Genomic DNA, 23946 nt, shown 5'->3' on the forward strand with positions numbered 1-23946 from the left:
TTTTTATTATTATTTTATCTATCTTAATCTATACTGTCATGTATATTTTTATTATTATTTTATTTATTTTTATCTATATTTTCATGTGTATTTTTATTATTATTTTATTTATTTTTATCTATATTTTCACGTATATTTTTATGATTATTTTATCTATCTTAATCTATATTGTCATGTATATTTTTATTATTATTTTATTTATTTTTATCTATATTTTCATGTATATTTTTATTATTATTTTATCTATCTTAATCTATATTTTCATGCATCTTTTTATTATTATTTTATCTATCTTAATCTATATTGTCATGTATATTTTTATTATTATTTTATTTATTTTTATCTTTATTTTTATGTGTATTTTTATTATTATTTCATCTATTTTTATCTATATTTTCATGTGTATTTTTATTATTATTTTATCTATCTTAATCTATATTTTCACGTATATTTTTATTATTATTTTATCTATCTTAATCTATATTGTCATGTATATTTTTATTATTATTTTATTTATTTTTATCTTTATTTTCATGTATATTTTTATTATTATTTTATCTATCTTAATCTATATTGTCATGTATATTTTTATTATTATTTATTTTTATCTTTATTTTCATGTGTATTTTTATTATTATTTCATCTATTTTTATCTATATTTTCATGTGTATTTTTATTATTATTTTATCTGTCTTAATCTATATTTTCACGTATATTTTTATTATTATTTTATCTATCTTAATCGATACTGTCATGTATATTTTTATTATTATTTTATTTATTTTTATCTATATTTTCTGTATATTTTAATTATTATTTTATCTATCTTAATCTATATTGTCATGTATATTTTTATTATTATTTTATTTATTTTTATCTATATTTTATGTATATTTTTATTATTATTTTATTTATTTTTATCTATATTTTCATGTATATTTTTATTATTATTTTATCTATTTTTATCTATATTTTCACGTATATTTTTATTATTATTTCATCTATTTTTATCTATATTGTCATGTATATGTTTATTATTATTTTATTTATTTTTATCTATATTTTTACGTATATTCTTATTATTATTTTATCAATTTTTATCTATATTTTCATGTGTATTTTTATTATTATTTTGTCTATGTTTATCTATATTTTCAAGTGTATTTTTATTATTATTTTATCTATTTTTATCTATATTTTATCTATATTTTGATTATTATTTTATCTATCTTAATCTATATTATCATGTATATTTTTATGATTATTTTATTTATTTTATCTATATTTTATGTATATTTTTATTATCATTTTATCTATCTTAATCTATACTGTCATGTATATTTTTATTATTATTTTATTTATTTTTATTCATATTTTCACGTATATTTTTATTATTATTTTATTTATTTTTATCTTTATTTTGTGTATATTTTTATTATTATTTTACCTTTTTTTATTCATATTTTCACGTATATTTTTATTATTATTTTATTTATTTTTATCTATATTTTATGTATCTTTTTATTATTATTTTATCTATTTTTATCTATATTTTCACGAATATTTTTTAAAGTATTTCATCTATGTTTATCTATATTTTCACGTATATTTTTATTATTATTTGATCTATTTTCATCTATGTTTTCATGTATATTTTTATTATTATTTTACTATTTTTATTTATATTTTCATGTACATTTGTATTATTATTTTATCTATTTTCATCTATATTTTATGTATATTTTTATTTTTATTTTATCTATTTTCATCTATATTTTCATCTATATGTTTATTAATATTTTATCTTGTTTTATCTATATTTTATGTATATTTTTTATTATTTTATCTATTTTGATCTATATTTTATTTATATCTTTAGGATAATTTTATTTATTTTCATCTATATTTTCATGTATATATATATTATTTTTTGATTTTTTTTTTCTATATTTTCATGTATATTTTTATTATTATTTTATCTATTTTCATCTATATTTTCACGTATATTTTTATTATTACTTTATCTATTTTTATCTGTATTTTATGCATATTATTATCATTAATTTATCTATTTTATTCTATACTAGTGGGGGTACCCGGTGTTGCCCGAGTGTTTGTTTACGGGACGGGGGGGAGTTTTAAAAAATGTTATGGTAGGTAAGTAGGAAGGATAAAACCCGGAGTCATGAGTAAAAGTAGGAAAATAAAGTGTGAAAAAAAAAAAAACATCTGCAACGTTAACAGTTCGGCCACCAAGAAAAGTCCATTCCAGTTGTTTAGGAAAAAAAAAAAAAAAAAAAAAAAACGACTACGGTATGTCGGCGCGAACGTGAAAATATAATGTGAATTGTCCAGCACGCTAACCACTACGCCACAGAGCACTGCAGCTTAGTTTAGTGATTTTAAATAACTTCACATGAAAGAACTACGAAGCCAAACCGGTGTTCTCTTCTCAACTGTTCCTTGTGAACTATCCCCAAACGGTGTTAAGTGGTAGCAGGGGGGGGGGAGGAATTTATAAGAGAGAAAATATTTTACCACTTCCATTGATCTTAACCGATTTTGGCCGTGACTTCTCAGCAGAAAAAGTATAGAAATCTAAGATTATCGAGGAATTTGAGAAATAATAAGCCTATAACACACCTCAGATATTGTTCTGCCGTTTTTGCATATTATATTTGCATGAAATATCTTGATTTTTAATCCTATTAATGTCAAAATCAGACGAGAAAAAATGAGTTCATTTTATTTATATAGAGATTAACACGTATAATTTTGTTATTTTTTATCTATTTCTTTTTATATTTTCATGTATATTTTTTATTATTATTTCATCTTTTTTATCCATATGTTCATGTATATTTTTATTATTTTTTCATCTATTTTCATCTATATTTTCATGTAAATTTGTATTATTATTTTATCTATTTTATCTATATTTTCATGTATATTTTTATTATTATTTTATCTATTTTCATCTATATTGTCATGTATATTTTTATTTTAATTGTATGTATTTTATCTATATTTTATGCATATTTTTATTATTATTTTATTTATTTTTATTTATATTCTATGTATATTTTTGTTATTATTTTATCTGTTTTTATCTATATTTTCACGTATATTTTTATTATTATTTCATCTATTTTTATCTATATTTTCATGTATATTTTTATTATTATTTTATCTATTTTTATCTATATTTTCATGTATATTTTTATTAATTTTTTATCTATTTTTTCTGTGTTTTCATGTGTATTTTTATTATTATTTTATCTATTTTTATCTATATTTTCACGTATATTTTTATTATTATTTCATCTATTTTTATCTATATTTTCACGTATATTTTTATTATTATTTCATCTATTTTTATCTATATTTTCATGTATATTTTTATTAATTTTTTATCTATTTTTTCTGTGTTTTCATGTGTATTTTTATTATTATTTTATCTATTTTTATCCATATGTTCACGTTTAATTTTATTATTATTTTATCTTTTTTATCTATGTTTTCATGTATATTTTTTTATTATTTTATCTATTTTTATTTATATTCTATGTATACTTTTGTTATTATTTTATGGATTTCTATCTATATGTTAACGTATATTTTTATTGTTATTTTATCTATTTTTATCTGTATTTTATGTATATTTTTATTATTATTTTATCTATTTTTGTCTATATTTTCTTAATAAATTAACTTTTTTAATAAATAAATAAATAAATTGACTTCTTTTAATAAAGAGACTGATGAAAATACTAGTTTTGTTTGTTTGTTTGTTTGTTTGTTTGTTTGTTTATTTGTTCGCTTGAAAACAGACTTTAATTCCAAAAATGTTTCATTATATTAATTTATTATTTTTTTTTATTTGTATTATAAAAAAGTGTTTCCGACATTTAAGAAAAAAAACTAAAAATAGTCGATGGTCTGCCCTTGTTGACCCATACTTCCACCATATTTCCGCCAGTGGTCGTTAGTGCCGTTATCTCTCAAACAAGATGGCGTGTAGCGAAGCTTCGATAAAACGTCTGATAATATTAGATTTTCTTAAATAAATAAAAAAAAAAAATTACTTGATCGATTTACGTGATTTTTGGAATATAACATCTTCATGCAGTGACAAGTACGTACATTATAAAGATTTTTTCCAAATGTTTCTTATAAAAAAGTTTTTTGTTGGCCCCGTTATAGACAAGAACCATTTTTTTTATTAAAATCTGAAAATAAAATTATCTTATATAAGAGGTAAAGAAATGGGTGAAATATAACATAATTTCTGTTACAGATATAATTTGTAAAATTCTAAACAGATGGTTATTTCCAATGTATATATTATTATTTATTATTTATGAATTTATTATTATTTATTATTTATTATTTATGAATTTATTATTATTTATTATTTATTATTTATTATTTATTATTTATTATTTATTATTTATGAAGAGATTATTATTTCCGAGTCTCTGACTGGGATTTCTTCTTTTCTTCTTCTTTTTTCTTTCTTTATAAGAATAAGAATATATTTTGATCTCATTAAAGAAGACAATTCTTACTGGATTAAATAGAAAGAGTTGCTTCCCTTGAAATATTTCAATGCATTAAACCGCCACCACCGAGAGAGTAGGTCAGTGAACACGACAGCATGACGTCATTTCCTTGGTCAACTTGTAGGTATAGAAAGCTTCCGGTTGAATCACATGGCCATAAAAAATATTTTTCGTTGCCTTAGATTGCGCATGTTTTTTATTCTCCTAAAGAGAAAAAACAATTATCCATTTGGATAATTATATATTTGCAATTATTATAATAATTGCACATTGGGATAATTTTAATCTAACAAAATATAACAGTAAGTGGTTTGTTTTTTAATTTTTATATCTATCGAAGGAAGTCGAATATTTCATTTTATATGATATGAAAATGAAGATTATAGCGGAGTATAGGATTCCTAACCATGTAACTGATGAAAATACGCGACACATTTTGATGAAAAACATGAGGAAAAAAATGAACATAGAAGAACAGAACACCAAAACTTTAAATGTAATTTCGGTATTAAAGTAATAGTTATTTAAATATTTCAACATATAATCTTGTGGGGGAAAATCCAGCTCCCCAATAAGGGGCACTAAGAACAAAAATAAAAATTGTCTCAGTCATGAAGGATTTCTCCTCCGCCGGCCGAGGACAGAAAAGGTGAATTATAGCATCAGAACAGATGCTACTACACTGTGATCTTGTCTCGAAGACCAATAATTGTTTGTTTTATGTTTCTTTAACTGTTTGTTCCTTTAATTCATAATTCAGTTTTATCAGTATTAGATTGTATATTGCTTTAAAATTACGTAATTTTACAAAGATAATATTTATATTTTATAGATAATATTTATATTTTATATTTCATAGATAATATTTATATTTTATATTTATATTGAATAAAGTTCAGTTTCATTACTAATCGAATTGGGTTCCTTTCTTTTCTTTTTTAACATGTTTTAATGCTCTTTTTTAAAAATGCCGTCATATAGTATCGACAGTTACAGTTTGACAAATCTTGCCTACATTGCCTGCAGGCATTTTTCAGTTAACACGCCTTCTATATCTCGGTGGCCGTGATTAAACACTGAGGCGAAATTGGAATGGACGTTGGCCTTGCTGTTTGGTTTTAATTTTAATCGGGGCTACAGCAAAAAGGAGCGTGCTCCTTTTTGCTGCAGCCAAGGCGCGAAGGATTCAGTTTTTTTTTTTTGTTTTTTTTATGCGGCAATGGGGAAGCGAGTAAATAGGGACTTATTTAAAACAAAATAATCGGTTCCTGTCCATATTATAACATGTATTCCTATTATTAAAGTACGTAGGAAAAAAACTTTAGTAAAATAAAATTACTTAGTATAATATTATACATATTTATGTGGAGGGGGGGTCTACTTAGAGGATAATGATATGGCTAACAAGCTTGAAAATAAGAGTAAAGCAAAAAAAAAAAACGGGACAAATTAATTTGAATAAAAATAGATTAACACAAGAGTCAATCATTTGATTCAATATTGCATCGGGTTTTATGCTTAATTGAGTCAATATTTCGTTTATGAATTTTTTTTAATGAGAATTGATCATTTGTATTATTTGGATGCTTTGGACTACTGTTCTCATCTCGAACGTTATTCACAACGTTTCGATCGATCTAACCTCCGACTTCTTCAGGTGAATCTTGTCGAACTCGGGAATCTTTCTGTCGTACTCGCAACTCTTTCTGTTGAACTTAGGAATCTGCATAGAAATTCTACAAGGACCCATGGCGTAGTGGATAAAGTACTGGTAGAATTCAGCTGTAATTACAAAATTTCCACTACTTATGATCACTACGCTATAATCCTATTGACTAATGTATGCCCATTAACCCTTATCCTCGAGTGGCCTCCGGGCCTTGATAAGTGGTGACTCCTTTGTAAAAAAAAAAAAGTTACACTATTCTGGAGGTTAAATGGTCAATCCTCAGTGCGGGTGACAATCAAAAATACAATTGCAAATTACTTAGGACTTCTACCCAGCCATGGCTGCCAGAACGAGGACATACTCCCCCTCTGGATTAAATCAAGGATTTCCGTTCAAAATCTCAAGCAGATTCCTTAGTTCGACAGAAAAATTTCGAAGTTCGACAAGATACACCTGAAGAAGGTTGGAGGTTACATCGACCAAAACGTTGTGCAAATAACACTCATGAAGAGAACAGTAGTCCGAATGATCCAAATGATACGAAGAGCGAATATTCATACATTGGATATTGCAGTGGAAGTAAAAATATCATAGATGTCTCGAATTTTACATGTATCTAAACGTTTCACTAAACAAAAATTACTAATGTTAAATAAGAAGAAGAAGAAGAAGAAGAAGAAGAATTCAACATTTGTCTAAAAAGGCAAACAAGCAAGCAAACGTACGACTAACTCATTTCAGTGAACAAACATGCTGTCATTCTATTTTACTGATGTTTTACTCCAACGTTGAAGAGGTCAGTCAAACAGCCGATTGCGGCATCAAGTAAGCATGCTAACATCAGTAATCTATTGCTCGATTCTAGACAAACAAATACCCTAATTTACTATTAATACAACTTTTACTACTGACAATAATAATAAAAAATAACAACTGTAATATCAACGGAGCTGAAGACCCATGAGACTACACAAGCAAGTATCCATGCAAGCAAGCTGTAATAAAAGATGCAATCAATACGTAAATTGTATCATAATCGCGGAAACATGCGTAAAACAATTGATGACATTAATTATTAAGTGATAATGGCGGAGGACATTTCTAAACGGTGAATAAGCATAAACATAGCATTTATAATATACAACATGTGTGTGTTTGCATGTGCTATCACGTGATCCCTTCACTCGATAACGTCGCCGCCCTAACGCTGTATGCCCTGGATTTCTTTTCTTTCAGCTTTTGTTCTTGTTGGCGCGTTGTCATCTCTCATATTGGCGGCTGTCGATGAGGTGTGCACGGGTTCACAAGTATGGAAAAAGTAAAGCGAAACACAAGGAGAAAACACAGACTCCGAGAGATTGCGTATATATTGGTTGGGCTGTGTGTGTGTGTATGTGTGTGTGTGTGTGTGTGTGTGTGTGTGTGTGTGTGTGTGTGTGTGTGTGTGTGTGTGTGTGTGTGACACCATCGTGGGAAGTAACTCTCTAAATGCTAAGGTCCACATCTATGTCTACTGTTGAGGTCGTGTCAGTTACAGTCAGCTCATCTCGATCTCGCAAAGTTCTCATGAGCTAATCCTAGTCACAATCTGCCTTTGAGTGTACCCAGCTCTCAATTGTCGTCAACCATGTCCCATTGACAACTGTCGTCAACCGCACACAGTCGTAAAACGTTGCAAACATTCAACTCAGCAAACCGCTCCCCAATCGTCATAAACCCATTGCCCACACTCACCCACACTCCCAAATGTCATCAAACTGTTGTAAAATTTACGGCCATGCCTATAAATCGCTTACATATTAATTCTAAAATAGATTGTTCAGTTCTTTTGTCCTACAATAACTGCCGCACCTTGCTTGCTATTTTAGGTGCCTTTTGTTGATGAAAAAAATTCCTATCTATTGTCCTTCCACCAACCTTTGTACCTTTCTTTGTTTGATAAACGTATTTTCTCTTGTCTTTTGTCATATTTCTTTTCCTCTTTCTCCCTTACTTCCCAACAAGGAAAGGCGGGCGCCTATAGTATCACAGTATGTCCAGATAAAAGAATGAAACTACACAAGATACACTCACAAACCTTACATCATTAGATTTTGTACGAATCCGATCCGATTATGATTTTCAAATATACATTCAATATCCTTCGGGTGACCAGGGATCAAATTAAGGCATAAAGATTAAAACTTCTTTCCTTTAACAATTTTTCGATTAATATGTTCATAGTGTATCCATGTATAAGTAATATATGTGAGTATTTGGCAGCGTGGCAGCGTGTATATATGTATTAGTTTACCTTGTTCTTGTTAGAGTGTGTATAGTTGTGAGTAGCAAATCATTTCTGTTTTGTCTAACTCTTGCTAATGTGTAAGAATGTGTGCGTGAGACAGGGATGCTGATACATGAGTCATTGAGTTCTTTTCGCCTTGCCACCCTCCACCCGGCCCTAAAAGAGCATATGTTTCTCTCGAGATTTGGATTCAATCTGTCTATTTCGACCCAGGTATTCGTTCTTATACTAAGGTGATGGGGTGGGTCTGGCGATCTAATAAACCAATCAGGGTCCGAGACACTTTCTGGGAAATCGCCAGATACATTTTGCGCGTGTGTATTTCAGCAATTCGCCTGCAGTTTTGTAAATCTGGGACAAAAATGAAATCCTTTTCACATGATCTCAAAGGGTAAAACCTTGTCAATTTCTCTACTCAAAAACCCAGAACGTCTGAGCCGGTGTTCCTCAGGCCAGACGAATGTCATTACTCCTTATTCTGACATTTCTTTTCATTGCTCTAAAGAATAAAAATATGTTTCTGTCATTGTTCCAAACAATAAAAATATCTGTCTGTTTTTTATCAAACACAATAAACTCGTGCCTTCTTATAGGTCACTTGCCGCTGTCTGGGATTCAAATAACGTTCAACGGACAACCTTAGCATATTTACCCGGTCTTACTCAGGGTTTTAGGGGATTTTTACCACTCCACAATGGGGAGCAGTATCGCTCCTCAAGATGGTCACGTCATAGCTTTCGTTCTTTTTAACTCCATATATCAAGTGGATTCACGCCTTGTCTCGAGTGATTTGGATTAAAAAAAAAATAGACAAATAATTACATAAGTATCAGCCATCGCAAATTTACCCGAATTCATAATGTCACTCATTTGTAAACCACTTAGGCATTAAGTAATCACAAGTTTCAAAACATTACCGATGCCATCAATTGCTTCATACATAGTTTTAAAAAAAAAAGAGACTGCACATTACGATACAATTTAAGTACTGACAGAACAATAGGCCAGCTTACCGTAGACATGGACTTTCTGAGAGGGGTTCCTGAACTGCTGTCTTCCCGGGCAGGATGGCCCCGGAAAGAAAGTCTGGCTTTTGATTTCAGCGCAAGTCCAAAAGATGTCTGCCCAAGAAACAAAGAAGTTTTGATTAAACGAAACACACACACACACACACACACACACACACACATATATATATATATATATATATATATATATATATATATATATATATATATATATATATATATATATGTGTGTGTGTGTGTGTGTGTGTGTGTGTATATATATATATATATATATATATATATATATATATATATATGTATATATATATATATATATATATATATATATATATACCTGGATAAGTCTGCATTTAAAAATCCTTCAATATGCTTTAAAATTTAAAAATCCTTCAATATATATATATATATATATATATATATATATATATATATATATATATATATATATATATATATAATTTCAAAGTGACAGATGGGTTTATTTATTTTACATTCGTATTGTTTTATTGCTTATGTGTTGCGTCCTACACGTGTTTCATTCAATGGTAATAATTTGCCGAACAAATCTTTAGAGACATATATAAATTCCTCGGAAAAGAAAAACACAGGTTGTTGTTGTTGTTGTTGTTGTTGTTGTTGTTGTTGTTTTCTTTTGTTTTGTTTTTTGTTTTGTTTTTGTTTTTTGTTTTTTTGCTTTTATTGAAAAGGATAAGTAACGGTAAAAGGGTGTGGGAACTTTGAAAAATCATAAGAGAAAAAATTTGACAAGTCTTTCTTATTATAAGTTATTTGGAAATATGTGTATGTGTATATGTGTGTGTATATATATGCGTGTGTGTGTATATATATATATATATATATGTGTGTGTGTGTGTGTGTGTGTGTGTGTGTGTGTGTGTGTGTGTGTGTGTGTGATAAAAGGAATACAAACCTACGAAGAGGAAATTACCTTTGATTTTTTGCTGTCTACTTTAGATTTGTAAAGGAATTCCGCAACAGCGACGATGATGGCTAGAATTAGTCCCCCAATGAGGATGTAGAAAATGCCAGCAACGTTGGACAATGTCAAGGCGCTTTGGCCTCCATCCTGAAATAAATAAATGTATACGTACATACATATGTACATACATACGTACATACATATGTACAGGGTGTTGCAACAAAATCCAACACGAAATAAACAATAAAAACAGTTGTACATGCAGAGACCCGACAGTTTATTTAGAAACAATTACAGTCAAACATACTACATTATTTACTGATGTAACAATCGTCGTCAGGGACAACCGTTTCAAAATAAGTCACACATTTTAACAACTATGTCTTTGTTTATAGCAGTAAACACTTTCACGGTGGTAACTTTCGGACAGTCAACAGAGTTGTGGGCATGCTTGTTGGTCTCAACCTCACTCACGCACCAGGAAAAATTGTCAGGAGGATTGCAGTTGAGTGAAGCGGGCGGGTATAAGTCCAGTGATCAGTGGTGAGGGACATTGTTAAGTAGCCACGCCTTGGTCGTCTCGAGCTTGTGTGCAGGAGCAGAATCCTGCTGAAAAACGTAGGGGCCTCCGGTGGCGATCTTGACTATTAGCATCTCCTTATATTTCGTTTACTTTTTGATGCACCATGCTGTGTACACACAACGAAAATTCGTTGATTGCTTCTACCAATTACTTGATAAAAGCTTTCTGTATAACTTACGATGACTTTAGTCTTATTTTAATGGTAATTGTCTTTTATTGGACTCTTGGTTATAAATTATACTTGCAGGACCCGTTAACCGGCGTTGCCCGGTGTAAGCCTCTCCTCCCCCAACCCCTCGTCGCAAAAAAAGTAAACTACGGTTGTTGATAACATGCGAGTACTATTTGAATTTTAAAAAAGCAAATACGGGAATGCATAAATCCATAAATCCGTATGCAATAATAAAATTAGGAAAAAATGGTCCATTAGAATAAGAATATAAATAAATGTATATAATATGTATAAACAGATTTTTTAACGTCAAGGGTGTGAATTCCATATAGAAACGTTGTTTTAATTTGAATAAAATAAAATACGCATCAAATGAGCTTGAAAACCAAATCACAACGTAATATTAGGAAAATAAACAAATATTTTACTTGTTTGAAATTTATGACATATATAGTTCGGAGTTATAGTCCATCTTCAGTGTGTTGTTTTGTTTGTTTTTTAATTATTCTTCTTCCTTCCCATGTTGTAAAGTTGGAGAAAGAAAACAACATACTGAGGATGGAGTATAGCTCTGAAATATATTTATGTTATAAATTTCAAACAAATAAAATATTTATTTTCCTACTATTATGTTGTGATTTGGCTTTCAAGCGCACTTGATGCGTATTTTAGTTTATTCAAATTAAATCAACGTTTCTATATGGAATTCACAAACTTGACGTTATTCTCGCGTTGCCTACCCACAGTTCCAACATTTCCAAATACAACCGCTAAGATACAAACAGACTTTTCTTTCTCTAACTTTAAAACATGACAAGGAAGAAGAGAAGGAAAAAAAGAAAGAAAATAACATACTGAGGATGGAGTATAACTCCGAAATATATTTATGTTATAAATTTCAAACAAGTAAAATATTTATTTATTTTCCTATTATTACGTTGTGATTTGGCTTTCAAGCGTACTTGATGCGTATTTTATTTTATTCAGATTTTTTTCATTTATCAGCAGGACACAGGTTATAGGAATTGGGTTAGTAGAGAGACAATGGAGAAGTTGTTTACCAAGGCACACAAAAGCAGCTGAAATAGGATTGTTACTCAAGATTTAGCAGTAACGGGAACAAAGGACTGGACAACAGGGGTCAATACGTTTGTGAACAGTTTTAGGAGTCGCAATGCTTTGAATTGAAAGCCATGTTTAATTTTAGAAGGGTTTCCGATGGGTAGATAATCTGCACAAGTTCTGGAGATAAAAAAGAGTTTTCAGTGAATAGCTGATTTGTACAAGTCTTCAACTTTAAAATTTTGCAGACAAAAAGCAAAGACTTTTCTCGTGTAGACAGGAAAAAATATGAGCGGAGAATTCTAAAAGATCCAATATTTTTATGGGGCAATTCCAGTTTCTGATTGATTGGTTGATAGCAGAACGTGGCCCCATTTGATTGGTCAGTTCCTATCGCCAATAATTATCGTTTATAAGTAGCACCTTTCAATTTTTATGAATCATATCCTAATTTATATCAAAATTATTGCAACACAATGAGTTTTACAACGTCCCCCTTAAAGTATCATAATTTAAAAAAAAAGAAAAGAAAAGCTATAGCAAAAAGAGGAAGTAAGTTGATTAGCAGAACAAAGGAAGTAAGGTTAGTAGAAAGACAATGAGGAGGAAATTGTTCACGAAAGCACAGAAAGGAAAGCTGAAATAGAATTGTTAATCAAGGTGTGGCAGTAACGGGAACAAAGGAGCTGACAATAAAGATCAATATATTCAAAGTTAGTTTATGGACGATTTTAATAGTGGTATGAGATTTATGATAATTTATGGACAGTCTTGGGTTTGCAACAGTTGAATGCAGATCGTGGCTCTCGGCAGATCAAGATGAGCTGACGAACATGGCCTTGACAGAAGACATAGATGTGGACCTTGGCACTTAGAGGATTGTTTCCAGTGATGGTGTCACACATACACGCCTAGCCGCCTAACCAATATATATATATATATATATATATATATATATATATATATATATATATATATATATATATATATAGCCAGTAGAGTTTAGTTTCCTAGAAGTACATCCAATGAAACAACATGTGTCTACCAAAGAGTGCTCAATGAGTGAACAGAGCAGGTATATTAAATTTATTTATACAAACATTAATGGCTACATATGTGCATACATGTTTCTGTAATCACCCGCGTTGGGGGACTACGTCTTCAGGCCAAGAATTACCGTCGAAAAAGGGTTTTCGGCGGTAATTCTTGGCCTGAAGACATAGTCCCCCAACGTGGGTGATTACAGAAACATGTATGCACATATGTAGTCATTAATGTTTGTATAAATAAATTTTATATATATATATATATATATATATATATATATATATATATATTAATATGATTGATAATTTATATTAAAAATTAAAAATTAAAAATCGATTTCATGAGGAAGAATAAACAAAATCAATAAATTTGTACGATCGTTTCGGAAACGATGTTTTTATTGTGATAGACATTGAGTCTTGGACAATAATTTTATCATATAATTTTTGAAAACAAGGCCTCCTCATCAGCAAAAATATTGTGTGGTGAGTTTTTAACTAAAGACACCAAAATAAACCTAGCATTTTTAAGTAAGGCAGATATATCTTGCAATAGTTCGCCTTTCTAAAATTCGTACGTATTATCATCAATTATTATTGAATGCACTAATACATTAAAATATACTTTGCTCTTTAGACTCTTGTTCTAATCCCTAAAGTATACATATAGCCTTGACTGCCGTACAGACGGTCGGGTTTCAATCCTAGCTTGAGGTAGTTGCCTGTCTAGCCGCACTGATGAGCAGTGAAACAGTACTGTATGTGGATGACTATATATATATATATATATATATATATATATATATATATATATATATACAGAATGTGTTGGAGTCTTTTGTTTCTTTCGAGTTTGTGTTTGCAATTGTTTTATTTTTTATACTTGTGAATTTATGCGTGGCCCTCAGCAGCCACCAATGGGAAAGTTGATGACATAGCTAGAAAAAAGAGATGAAAAAGAAAACCATGAAAATAACACTAGAATCGGCGATTTTTGTCAAGCGGGGCAGTGCATGCCCATATTTGGAAGCCAAAGCCAAATTGTTATTTCCATATGTTTCAATATAGAAAAACAATTTTTTTTCGCATCAACATGTGACAATGGATGAAACATGGATCGATCAGTTAACTTTGATGTAAAAAATGGCGGTCAGCTGAATGGGCAGCAGCAGATGAAAGCCGTCCAAATCGACTAAACAAGGTTTTAAATTCCATAAGTTTAGATGCTTAGCATATTTTGTTTATCTTTTCCCGTATGAAAGAAAGGACCACCAAATATCGAATATTATAAAGAATTCTTGGTGAAAATATTTACTTACTGTATTTTTGTCCTGTGGCGTACACTGACCCTTCTCCACCCACCAGAATTTTTGCAGCTTATCTAACTCACCATCTTCGCGTAATTTGAGAACAGCAAGTGTGAGCTTATCTCTAAAAAAAAAAAAAGCAGACACGCATACAACACAGAGATGATGAAAAGAAAGAAAAAATTTTTAAAAAATTGTAAAATTAAAACAAATATTCAATTTATTTATTTAATGTATTCAATCGTCTTGAATTTTACAATTGCAATGGCGAATTTTAAGGATCAAGAAAATTACTACTGACAGAATCGGACTCATGAAGAATCGCCCATTTAGTAAGTTTTCACAATGATTATTCATTATTATACTAAAAGTGAGTTAATCAACGTTTGTTTCTCTAAGACAATGTTTACTATATACATTTTAATCATACAAAATACATACTAAAATATTCATCACGTGCAGGTTTATCACAAACATCCAGATTCCATGTCATAATAAAATGATTGACCTCGAAAAAATCTACATAAATATGTATAGAACAGATATATATATATATATATATATATATATATATATATATATATATATATATATATATATATATATATATATATATATATATATATATATATAGACTTGTTTGTAATATACTGAGTTTTACTGGGTTTGTATGATTCAGTAAATTTTCATATACCAATAAGTTTTAAGCTAAAGAGAGATGACTTAAAAAGTAAGTTACAAAATTATCATATTTCATAATTGAGCATTTATATACTGTATTAACAAAACCAAGACTTCCACAAATGAATTGATAGCAATAGAAAGTGTATTTCATTTTAAGTTACAATTATTTCCATACCAGTCGGACAATTTCAAGCATTATGGCGTTTGTAAATTTTCACTTAACTAGCATTTCTTCAGACTTCTTGAATTAAAAACACTCTTGACAATAGAACTTTGTTTAAAGAAAATTCCCTTAACAGAAATGAAGCACGTGAAAACATTTACCCTGGAGGCATCCTCCGTCAAAAGCCCATCCATGATATCAGGTATATATATATATATATATATATATATATATATATATATATATATATATATATATATATATATATATATATATATATATATATGCATATGTATACATGTATATATACATGCATACATATATATATATATACATACAAAATACATACATGCGTGTGTGTGTGTGTGTGTGTGTGTGTGTGTGTGTGTGTGTGTGTGTGTGTGTGTGTGTGTGTGTGTGTGTGTGTGATTACAGAGATGCAAAAAATAAAATGAACAATGACTTACCCTAAGTCGGATCCGGCAGGAGTTGCAATGCCAAATCCTTTTGAATCAAGATTTGATCCGACTTTCATAGTGTCACAGGGTAAACGGTTATTTATATAGTCATTAGTAGAGGATTCGACAAGAAAGGCATATTTGCCATTTGATTCTCGAACCTTCTTTATGCCATCTTGAATTTGATCTGTAAACACACTGGGTGTCTTTGATGTCATATAAGCCCACATTCGCTCATAGACCGCTACCTTAGAAGTCTGAAATAAACAAAATAGAGATGAAAACAATAGGAGCATACAAATCAGAAGAATGTTCGCTTTTGTGAGATGATGAGCATTTCTTCCGAAATATGAAACCATTAACTATTCCTTACTTTATATATAAAAAAAATTAATTTATAATTTCGACCTATTTATCTCTAATAAAAAAATCAATTAATATATATATTCGTATTTCTGTCTGTTTGTTTGTTCACAATTTGATTAATATATACAAAACGTATCTTACTTTAATCTTTCAGTTATTTCTATATATAGTATGATTCTTGCAAAAATATACAATTAAGAGATCACCTCATTTGCATATGACATTAAGAAAAATTGATTTTACTAAATAGCGGTATTTTAGTTAATGTTTTTAACGAGGGAATTATTTTAAGTGTTCTATTGAAAATAGTTATTTAATAAACTTTAAACAGCAATTATATTGATAACATATTTAATTTAATTTATTTGGAATGATTATTTCCAACAGCGACCTTTTTAAAAACCTTTTTTAGAGTTATTTGCCCGTAGATGCTATACATAAAAAAACAAACGTTCGCAAAACAAAATCATTTGGTAATTTCATTAATTAGCTGGAAAAATAATTCCGTGTAGATACTAAAATGCTTGGCTTTTATTGTATTTTTTATTTTTAATATCCAAACAAACAAAAAAACACTTATAAAAAAACTGAAAAGATTTCATTTGTTTATTTTATTTTATTCCTTAAACGGCTATACAAAAATCGGTAATTTTTCTGGTTGGTAGGGGGGGGATTATATTGGAAACATAAAATAACGATGAATTTAATTATTTTATGAGACCATTCTCTATTTTCACCAAACAATTTAATCAACAAAACAAACCCTAAAATATGACAAATTCAATTTTTTTTGGGGGGGATACATTAGAAACATAAAACGACAAATAAAAAGCAAATCGAAAAGCCGTCCTTTATTTACAAAAAAAAAGCCAGTAAAAAAAAGTGCTCTTACAAAAAATAAAGGTAAATGTGTAGTGTAGCGAAGTAAATTATTTGGTAGACAAAAAATATAAAAACTATTTATTTTTATATAAAACATTATTAAACTCAAACAAAAAATTCATTTTTATGTTTTTTTATCATTTTTTTTATTGGACTAAATGTGCATGCCTTACGCGTTTAAAATTTGGCCTTTTTTTAGGTTTGACAGATTGGCCTTTTTAAGGCCAAATTTGGTCTTTCTGCGCTCTTTTTTACAAAAAAAATATGGCAGCTAAAAACATAGTGCATGAAAAAGCTTAAAAAGGCTAATCTGTCAAACCTTAGAAAGGCTAAATTTTAAAATCAATATAACAGCCTCGAATACTAAATATAAATGATGAAAAAATAATAAAATGACATTTTTTTTCTGGTTTTATTTCACCCTTTGGGTCTAACAATGTGTTTTATATAAAAATAAATAGTTTTTATAATTTTTTGTCTGACAAATAATTTACGCCGCTAAACTATACATTTACCAAAATAAAAAATAAATACACGCATTAATGTTTATAAACGTTATTTTTTAGGTTCACTAAATCGTGAGTTTTATTAGGGCAGTGGTCCCTTCTGCCGCAATATCTAGTGGAGAGGGTATCAAATATTTCTTTTTGGAGGCGATTACATTTAAATGTTTTTATTTTTTAACTTGTTGTAGGGGTATCCATGTTACCCATGATGAAAATGATTAGTATAGCAGGCGTGTATCAAACGGAACTTCATGCTAGTATATATATATATATATATATATATATATATATATATATATATATATATATATAACTGTACAGAAGGTCAGAAAAACATTGGTACCGTCGGTTTCAATGTTTTTCTGACCTTCTGTAGAGTTTTAAATAAATAAATATTAAGCTCTTATATTGAAATTTTTTCTTTGTAATCGAGCACTTTGTTGGAATTCTTTCCCATAAAACAGTAAACATATATATATATATATATATATATATATATATATATATATATATATATATATATACATACATATATATATATATATATATATATATATATATATATATATATATATATATATATATGAACAAATGATTAATAAAACATGTTAAAAGACATCTTGAAAAAGAGTTAAAAACATATTTAATTTTAAAAAAGGAAGCACAATATAAGTGGATAGTCCTTAATTCGCGGAGTTTCGAAGAAATACTCTCCTTCTCATCAGAGGGCAGGAATTATCAAAATGCAGGATCGGATTTTGCATATAAAAGTATTTAATGAACTACAAGTAAGTCACAGATCTTACTTGGTTAAAAAAAAGGGTGAGGTAAGGGGAATAGGAGGTAAAAGAAAAATGATAAAAAGAGATTACTTTACTTGTAAATATTAACTCTTTAATATTTATAATATATTTTAAGTTTACCATTTTGATTACCTTGGTAAACATATTGTAATTTTTATTTATATATATATATATATATATATATATATATATATATATATATATATATATATATATATATATATATATATATATACACTTCAGAATAATGTAATGCAATAAATCTACTGGTATGTAATTCCAGTGATTATCGGTCCTACAAAATATTATTGCTTGTAATATTTTATAAAGACAATCTCAGCTACATGAAAATTGCTCAATATTCCAGATAGAGCAAATGACTCATAATTTAATAATTTAAATTTTATGATGTGAGACGGTTAAATTTCAAATCTAGAATTTTTTTTAAATGCAAGACAGGAGAATACATTTCAATAAGTATATTTCCTTAACTTATAGGTTGTCGATGTTTACCCATCTCCTCAGAGTAATATATATATATATATATATATATATATATATATATATATATATATATATATATATATATATATATATATATATACGAGCAAACAGTTAATAAAACATGTTAAAAAACACTTTGAAATGAGTTAAAAACATATTTAATCTGAAAAGGAAACACTAGATAAGTGGATAGTCCTTAATCCACGGAGTTTCGAAGAAATACTTTCCTTCTCGTCAGAGGGTAGGAGCAAAATGCGAGATCGGATTTTGCATGCAGAAGTATTTGATGAAACAACAGGTAAGTCAAAGATCTTACTTGAAACCAAAAAAAGTGAAGCAGAGGGAATATGGTGAAGAAAAAGGTGATTACACATGAATGGATAGTCTGGTGGAAGACTATCCATGCATGTATAATCTCTTCAGAGTAATATATATATATATATATATATATATATATATATATATATATATATATATATATATATATATATATAATTAAGATATCCACATATGCTTCTAGAATAGTAATTGCAAGATTATGAGGGTTTTATTAAGCATAAAAACGATGTTGTTGCTTTTTTTATATTTAATATTTTATTTTTATATTTCAAGTGGTCTTCCGTCCTTGATCACAAAATAAAAATTGTATTTCGCTACATTTTTATGATAAATAACAGTGGACTGCTTTAAATACAAAAATCAAATATTTGCTATCCTTCTTCTTTCACAGAAACATGTGAATTCAAAATATTTTCCAACCAATAAAAATCGTTTCAAACTCTTACACTAACAATCCTATGTAAAATTAAACAAGCCTATAAAACAGTGGCTTGGTGAACAGAAATTCAGAATACTTCATCCCTGCCTTGACTCTCCAACGCCCACTCCAGAAGACTGGAATGCTCCATGCTGAAATCCCTATAAGCCTGCTGTCCTATCTCCAGTGAACACATGCAACCCAGAAGATAAACACACACACACACACACACACACACACACACACACACACACACACACACACACACACACACACATGGAACTTTGAAACAAAATTTCTGGCGCTTTTATCCACTTCTTATTCAAGAACTTTAAAACTTCTCAACAAACTTCCATTTATTCATTTAATCATGTTTTCTCACTTACATCCCAAAGTTCTCATTGTTGAGTTAGCACTTGCTAACTGGTGACCCATCCATACCATTCATGTTTTCATCCATCTTTTTTATTCGCTAATCTAATTACATGTATATTCAGTCATAACAGCTATGTTTTTATTTAGCTTTTTCATCCGTCAATTTCTTTACATGTATATTAATTGTTAGCATAGTTTTTGGCATTTTTTAAAGACATACTATCACCAAAATACACTACCTGTAGCCAGGCGCGGCACTACGCAAGGCGCTTGTTTGGGAGTTGGTCTTTATCTAAGGGAGATAACTAGCATTTACTAAGGAAATAATGCTATTTTGTTGCCGATAGTTTAGAATGATTTAGGATGCTGAAGTAGAAGAAGCGGTAGAACAATGTTTTTGGGGTTTTTTGCTTTTTTGTTTTTTTGATACGTAAACACTTCATTATTTTCCAGAAATCTAATATATACTGACACATTCATTTTGTCAGGATGCTGAAAAGGAAGATTTTTACAGAAATTATAAAGTTCATATTTAGAACAGCCTGCAACAGCCAATGATTAGGTTGTTTTAGATTAGCCAATGAAAAATGTGTGTTTGCTAAGTTATAATCGACAAATCGATTTTTAACTATATCGTTTCAAGCAAAAACAATATTACGTATTTTCTGTATTTAATAAAGAAAATTAAAAATACAGAAAATTAATAAATTTAACTTTTTTTAATATGAAAAATACTTAATTAAAATGAAATATTTTGCAGTTAAAAAATACAGTTTATTTAATTTTGTCACTTTTGCCAAAAGAAAACTGTTGCATTTGCTTGGCCCTCAGTTAGTGACGTAGAAATGCTTGATCAAAAAGTAAAATATTTTTAGGTTCTCCCTAACCTATTGTTTCACAAATTTTCGTCTGCAAAATTTTAATCACGTGATTACAGTGTAACGAGAATAATATAAGCCATTCCTGGCGCTTGTTATGGATTTAGCTGAAAAATAAACCAGTTTTTTTGTTTTTTTTTAAGTGGGCTGGGGGAGGGGGTATTTACGATAGTAAAATTTACTTTTTTTGGTACTTATGTACTTATGTTACTGTTTGTTTATTCTTTCTTATTTGTTTTATTATTTGAATTGAGTGCATTCGGATTTGAAATGTTTTTTGTTGATAAAACAATTTAACTCCCTACTTGCTCCGTGTCGTCTTATTATTTGAATTGAATTGTTGCTGGATTTATTTATTTATAAAACTCTTTGGGATATGTTGCAAAGAAGCCAACAAACGAAAAAAGTGTCCCCCCCCCAAAAAAAAAATAAATAAATAAAATAAATAAATGTTACCATTACTAATAAAAGTTACTTTTCTGCTTATATGGCTCATTATTTTCAGTGCTTTTAAGTAGTTTTAAATGCTCTTTATTTCATCTGTCTAAAATAGTAAATAAAATAATAAAATAAAGCGCAACTGACGAAATAGTACTTTTTTTAAAGTACACACGAATTTGTAGGAGTCACTATTTTGGGGGTGTGGCTCGGTAGGATAACCAGTTTATAATCAGAATATATCAAGTTTTAAGACCGTGATTGTGTGTGTCACAATCTATTGAAGTCGAAAGTAGGAGATGTCTCCGCGGGACCATTAAAGGTAAATTTAACGAGATCGCCGATTAATAGAAAGGTTCTACCAATCCACATACTTACATAAAACAATAAAAAAAAATAATTCCGGAAAATAACGACTCTCGACAAAGAACACGAAATCATAGTATTAGCGTGGAATAAACAACATTTATTTACATGTTAGGAATATCCTATTATAAATGTTCGTACTGTCTGTCTGTGTGTGCGTGTGTGTGTGATGCGGATTGTCTCAGCCTACAGGCAATCCACTCAGGCAAGTTAGGTACCGAAATGAAGCTTATGACCCAGCGGATGTTTTAGTGATATTTATGTCCATGTTTGGTGTATGGAAATGCAAAAAAATGCAAAAAATGCAAAAAAAATAACGATTTACTAAACAACGTTTTATTTACTGGATATTTTTCTGGTACAAGGACTCAAGTTTGCCCAGCTGGGCTAACATGAGTGTTTGTTAGTTTAAATTGTTCCAATATAAGTGTTTTCTTGTGTGGAATGTTCAGAATGAAAGATTAGTGAAATGAAGATTTTTGTGAGAATAGCATGAGGTTTGAAATTACTGATTTTTTATGATTAGAGTATCACGTGTGGCTTTAAGTTAATGTGATTATTTTGGGGGAAAACAGTCCATAAATAATGTAAACGAATGCATGTGTGTGTGTGTGTGTGTGTGTGTGTGTGTGTGTGTGTGTGTGTGTGTGTGTGTGTGTGTGTGTGTGTGTGTGTGTGTGTGTGTGTGTGTGTGTGTTGATATCGTTAGAGCAGTAGTTCGAAATAAGATTGTTTAAAGGAAGATATAAATTCTCCTATATCTAAAGCTCCTATCTTTACATCATCAACACTCTGTCCCCATCTGGCATCAATTGAAATCGATGGCTGTCATCTAGGGGAGGCTCCATGTTTTGACAAGCTTCTGGGTTTGACCTTTACTCCTGATCTGAAATGGAACACATACATCAAGTCTGTTTCCAAGGTCGCTGGGAAAATGGTGGGATCCTTTTACCGCTCCAGAAGATATCTCACTACTGATGCAATTCTCTATCTGTATAAAAGCCAAGTACGTCCAAGGATGGAGTACTGCTGCCACATCTGGGCAGGTGCTGCTAAAAACAGCCTATCCTGCCTTGACAGAGTACAAAATAGACTTTGTGGCTTTTCTCTTCACTGCAACATCTTTCCCACAGAAGAGACGTTGGAAGCCCATCTTTGTTTTATCATTATTTCCATGGCAAGTGCTCGTCTAAGCTCCAATCTCTGGTCTCCTCTTGCCAATCTTTCACGAGAAAGACCCGTCTAACTGAAACCACTGTCAATAATTTTCCCCACTCTTTATCTGTGCCTAAATCAAAACGTAGATTTCATGAACAAAGCTTCTTTCTTAGAACTGCACGCCTGTGGAACTCTCTTCCATTTGCCTGCTTCCCAGTTGACTACAATTTGATTGTCTTCAAGTCCAATATAAACAAGTTCTTGATGAACCGTCCCCCTATGTAATCCAATTTATCAAATCTCCAATACTAATGATTACTACGATACTATCCCATTAATTACTGTACACGCAATAACCTTTATCCCCGAGTGACTTCCGGACCTTAATAAGTGGTGATCTCAATGTAAAAAAAAAAAAATGTGGTAACTTTTCATGATGAGAAATAAAGTTTGTGTGCATGACTTGTAAATTCAGGACGGGGGGATTTTAACGTCTTCCAGAAGTTATTCTGAATATATGCTGTTCTTGAGAAATCAAAAGGAAAACTGATTTGATTTTTCGCAAACAAATCTTTATATACAGATGTTCTCGAACGTTCCAGCCTGTTTACTGTATTTCTACGTTAGGAAATGTAATATAGTTCCTTTTGTCTTATGTGTGCATGAGGTCGCATCACACCATCGTGTTCTTACGTATTTTTCATACGGGTGGGCATTGAAACGGTAATTGCTATGAGGATTTGTTCCGACCAGGCCTTGCAATTGCTAAAAATTCATTCATAATTGTGAAATTATTAAAAATTGAAGAAATAAAGCACAAGCGCAAATAAAAATAAAATTATTTTTTAAATATTTACACAACACTTTAAATTTAAATCATTGTGAATTTAGTTAAACGATCCTTTATCTTATGAAATCACCCCCACCCCCACCCTCAAAACAAAAATATATA

General features: G+C 29.4%; 1 protein-coding gene across 1 annotated transcript in view; it reads right to left on the minus strand.

Moving 5' to 3' along the window:
* Positions 1 to 23946, minus strand: part of LOC145242128 (glutamate receptor-like) — a 229511-nt gene that overhangs the window by 12974 nt on the left and 192591 nt on the right. The window contains exons 13-16 of the mRNA XM_080105052.1: positions 15971 to 16218; positions 14669 to 14780; positions 10496 to 10633; positions 9532 to 9639 (exon numbers count right to left, since the gene is read on the minus strand). Of these exons, the coding sequence (XP_079961178.1) occupies positions 9532 to 9639; positions 10496 to 10633; positions 14669 to 14780; positions 15971 to 16218 (606 nt within the window). The remainder of the gene's footprint in view (positions 1 to 9531; positions 9640 to 10495; positions 10634 to 14668; positions 14781 to 15970; positions 16219 to 23946) is intronic.

The sequence above is a fragment of the Euprymna scolopes genome, chromosome 21, assembly GCF_053919585.1.
Source record: "Euprymna scolopes isolate OS-2025 chromosome 21, ASM5391958v1, whole genome shotgun sequence".
NCBI classification, from domain to species: Eukaryota; Metazoa; Mollusca; class Cephalopoda; order Sepiida; family Sepiolidae; genus Euprymna; species Euprymna scolopes.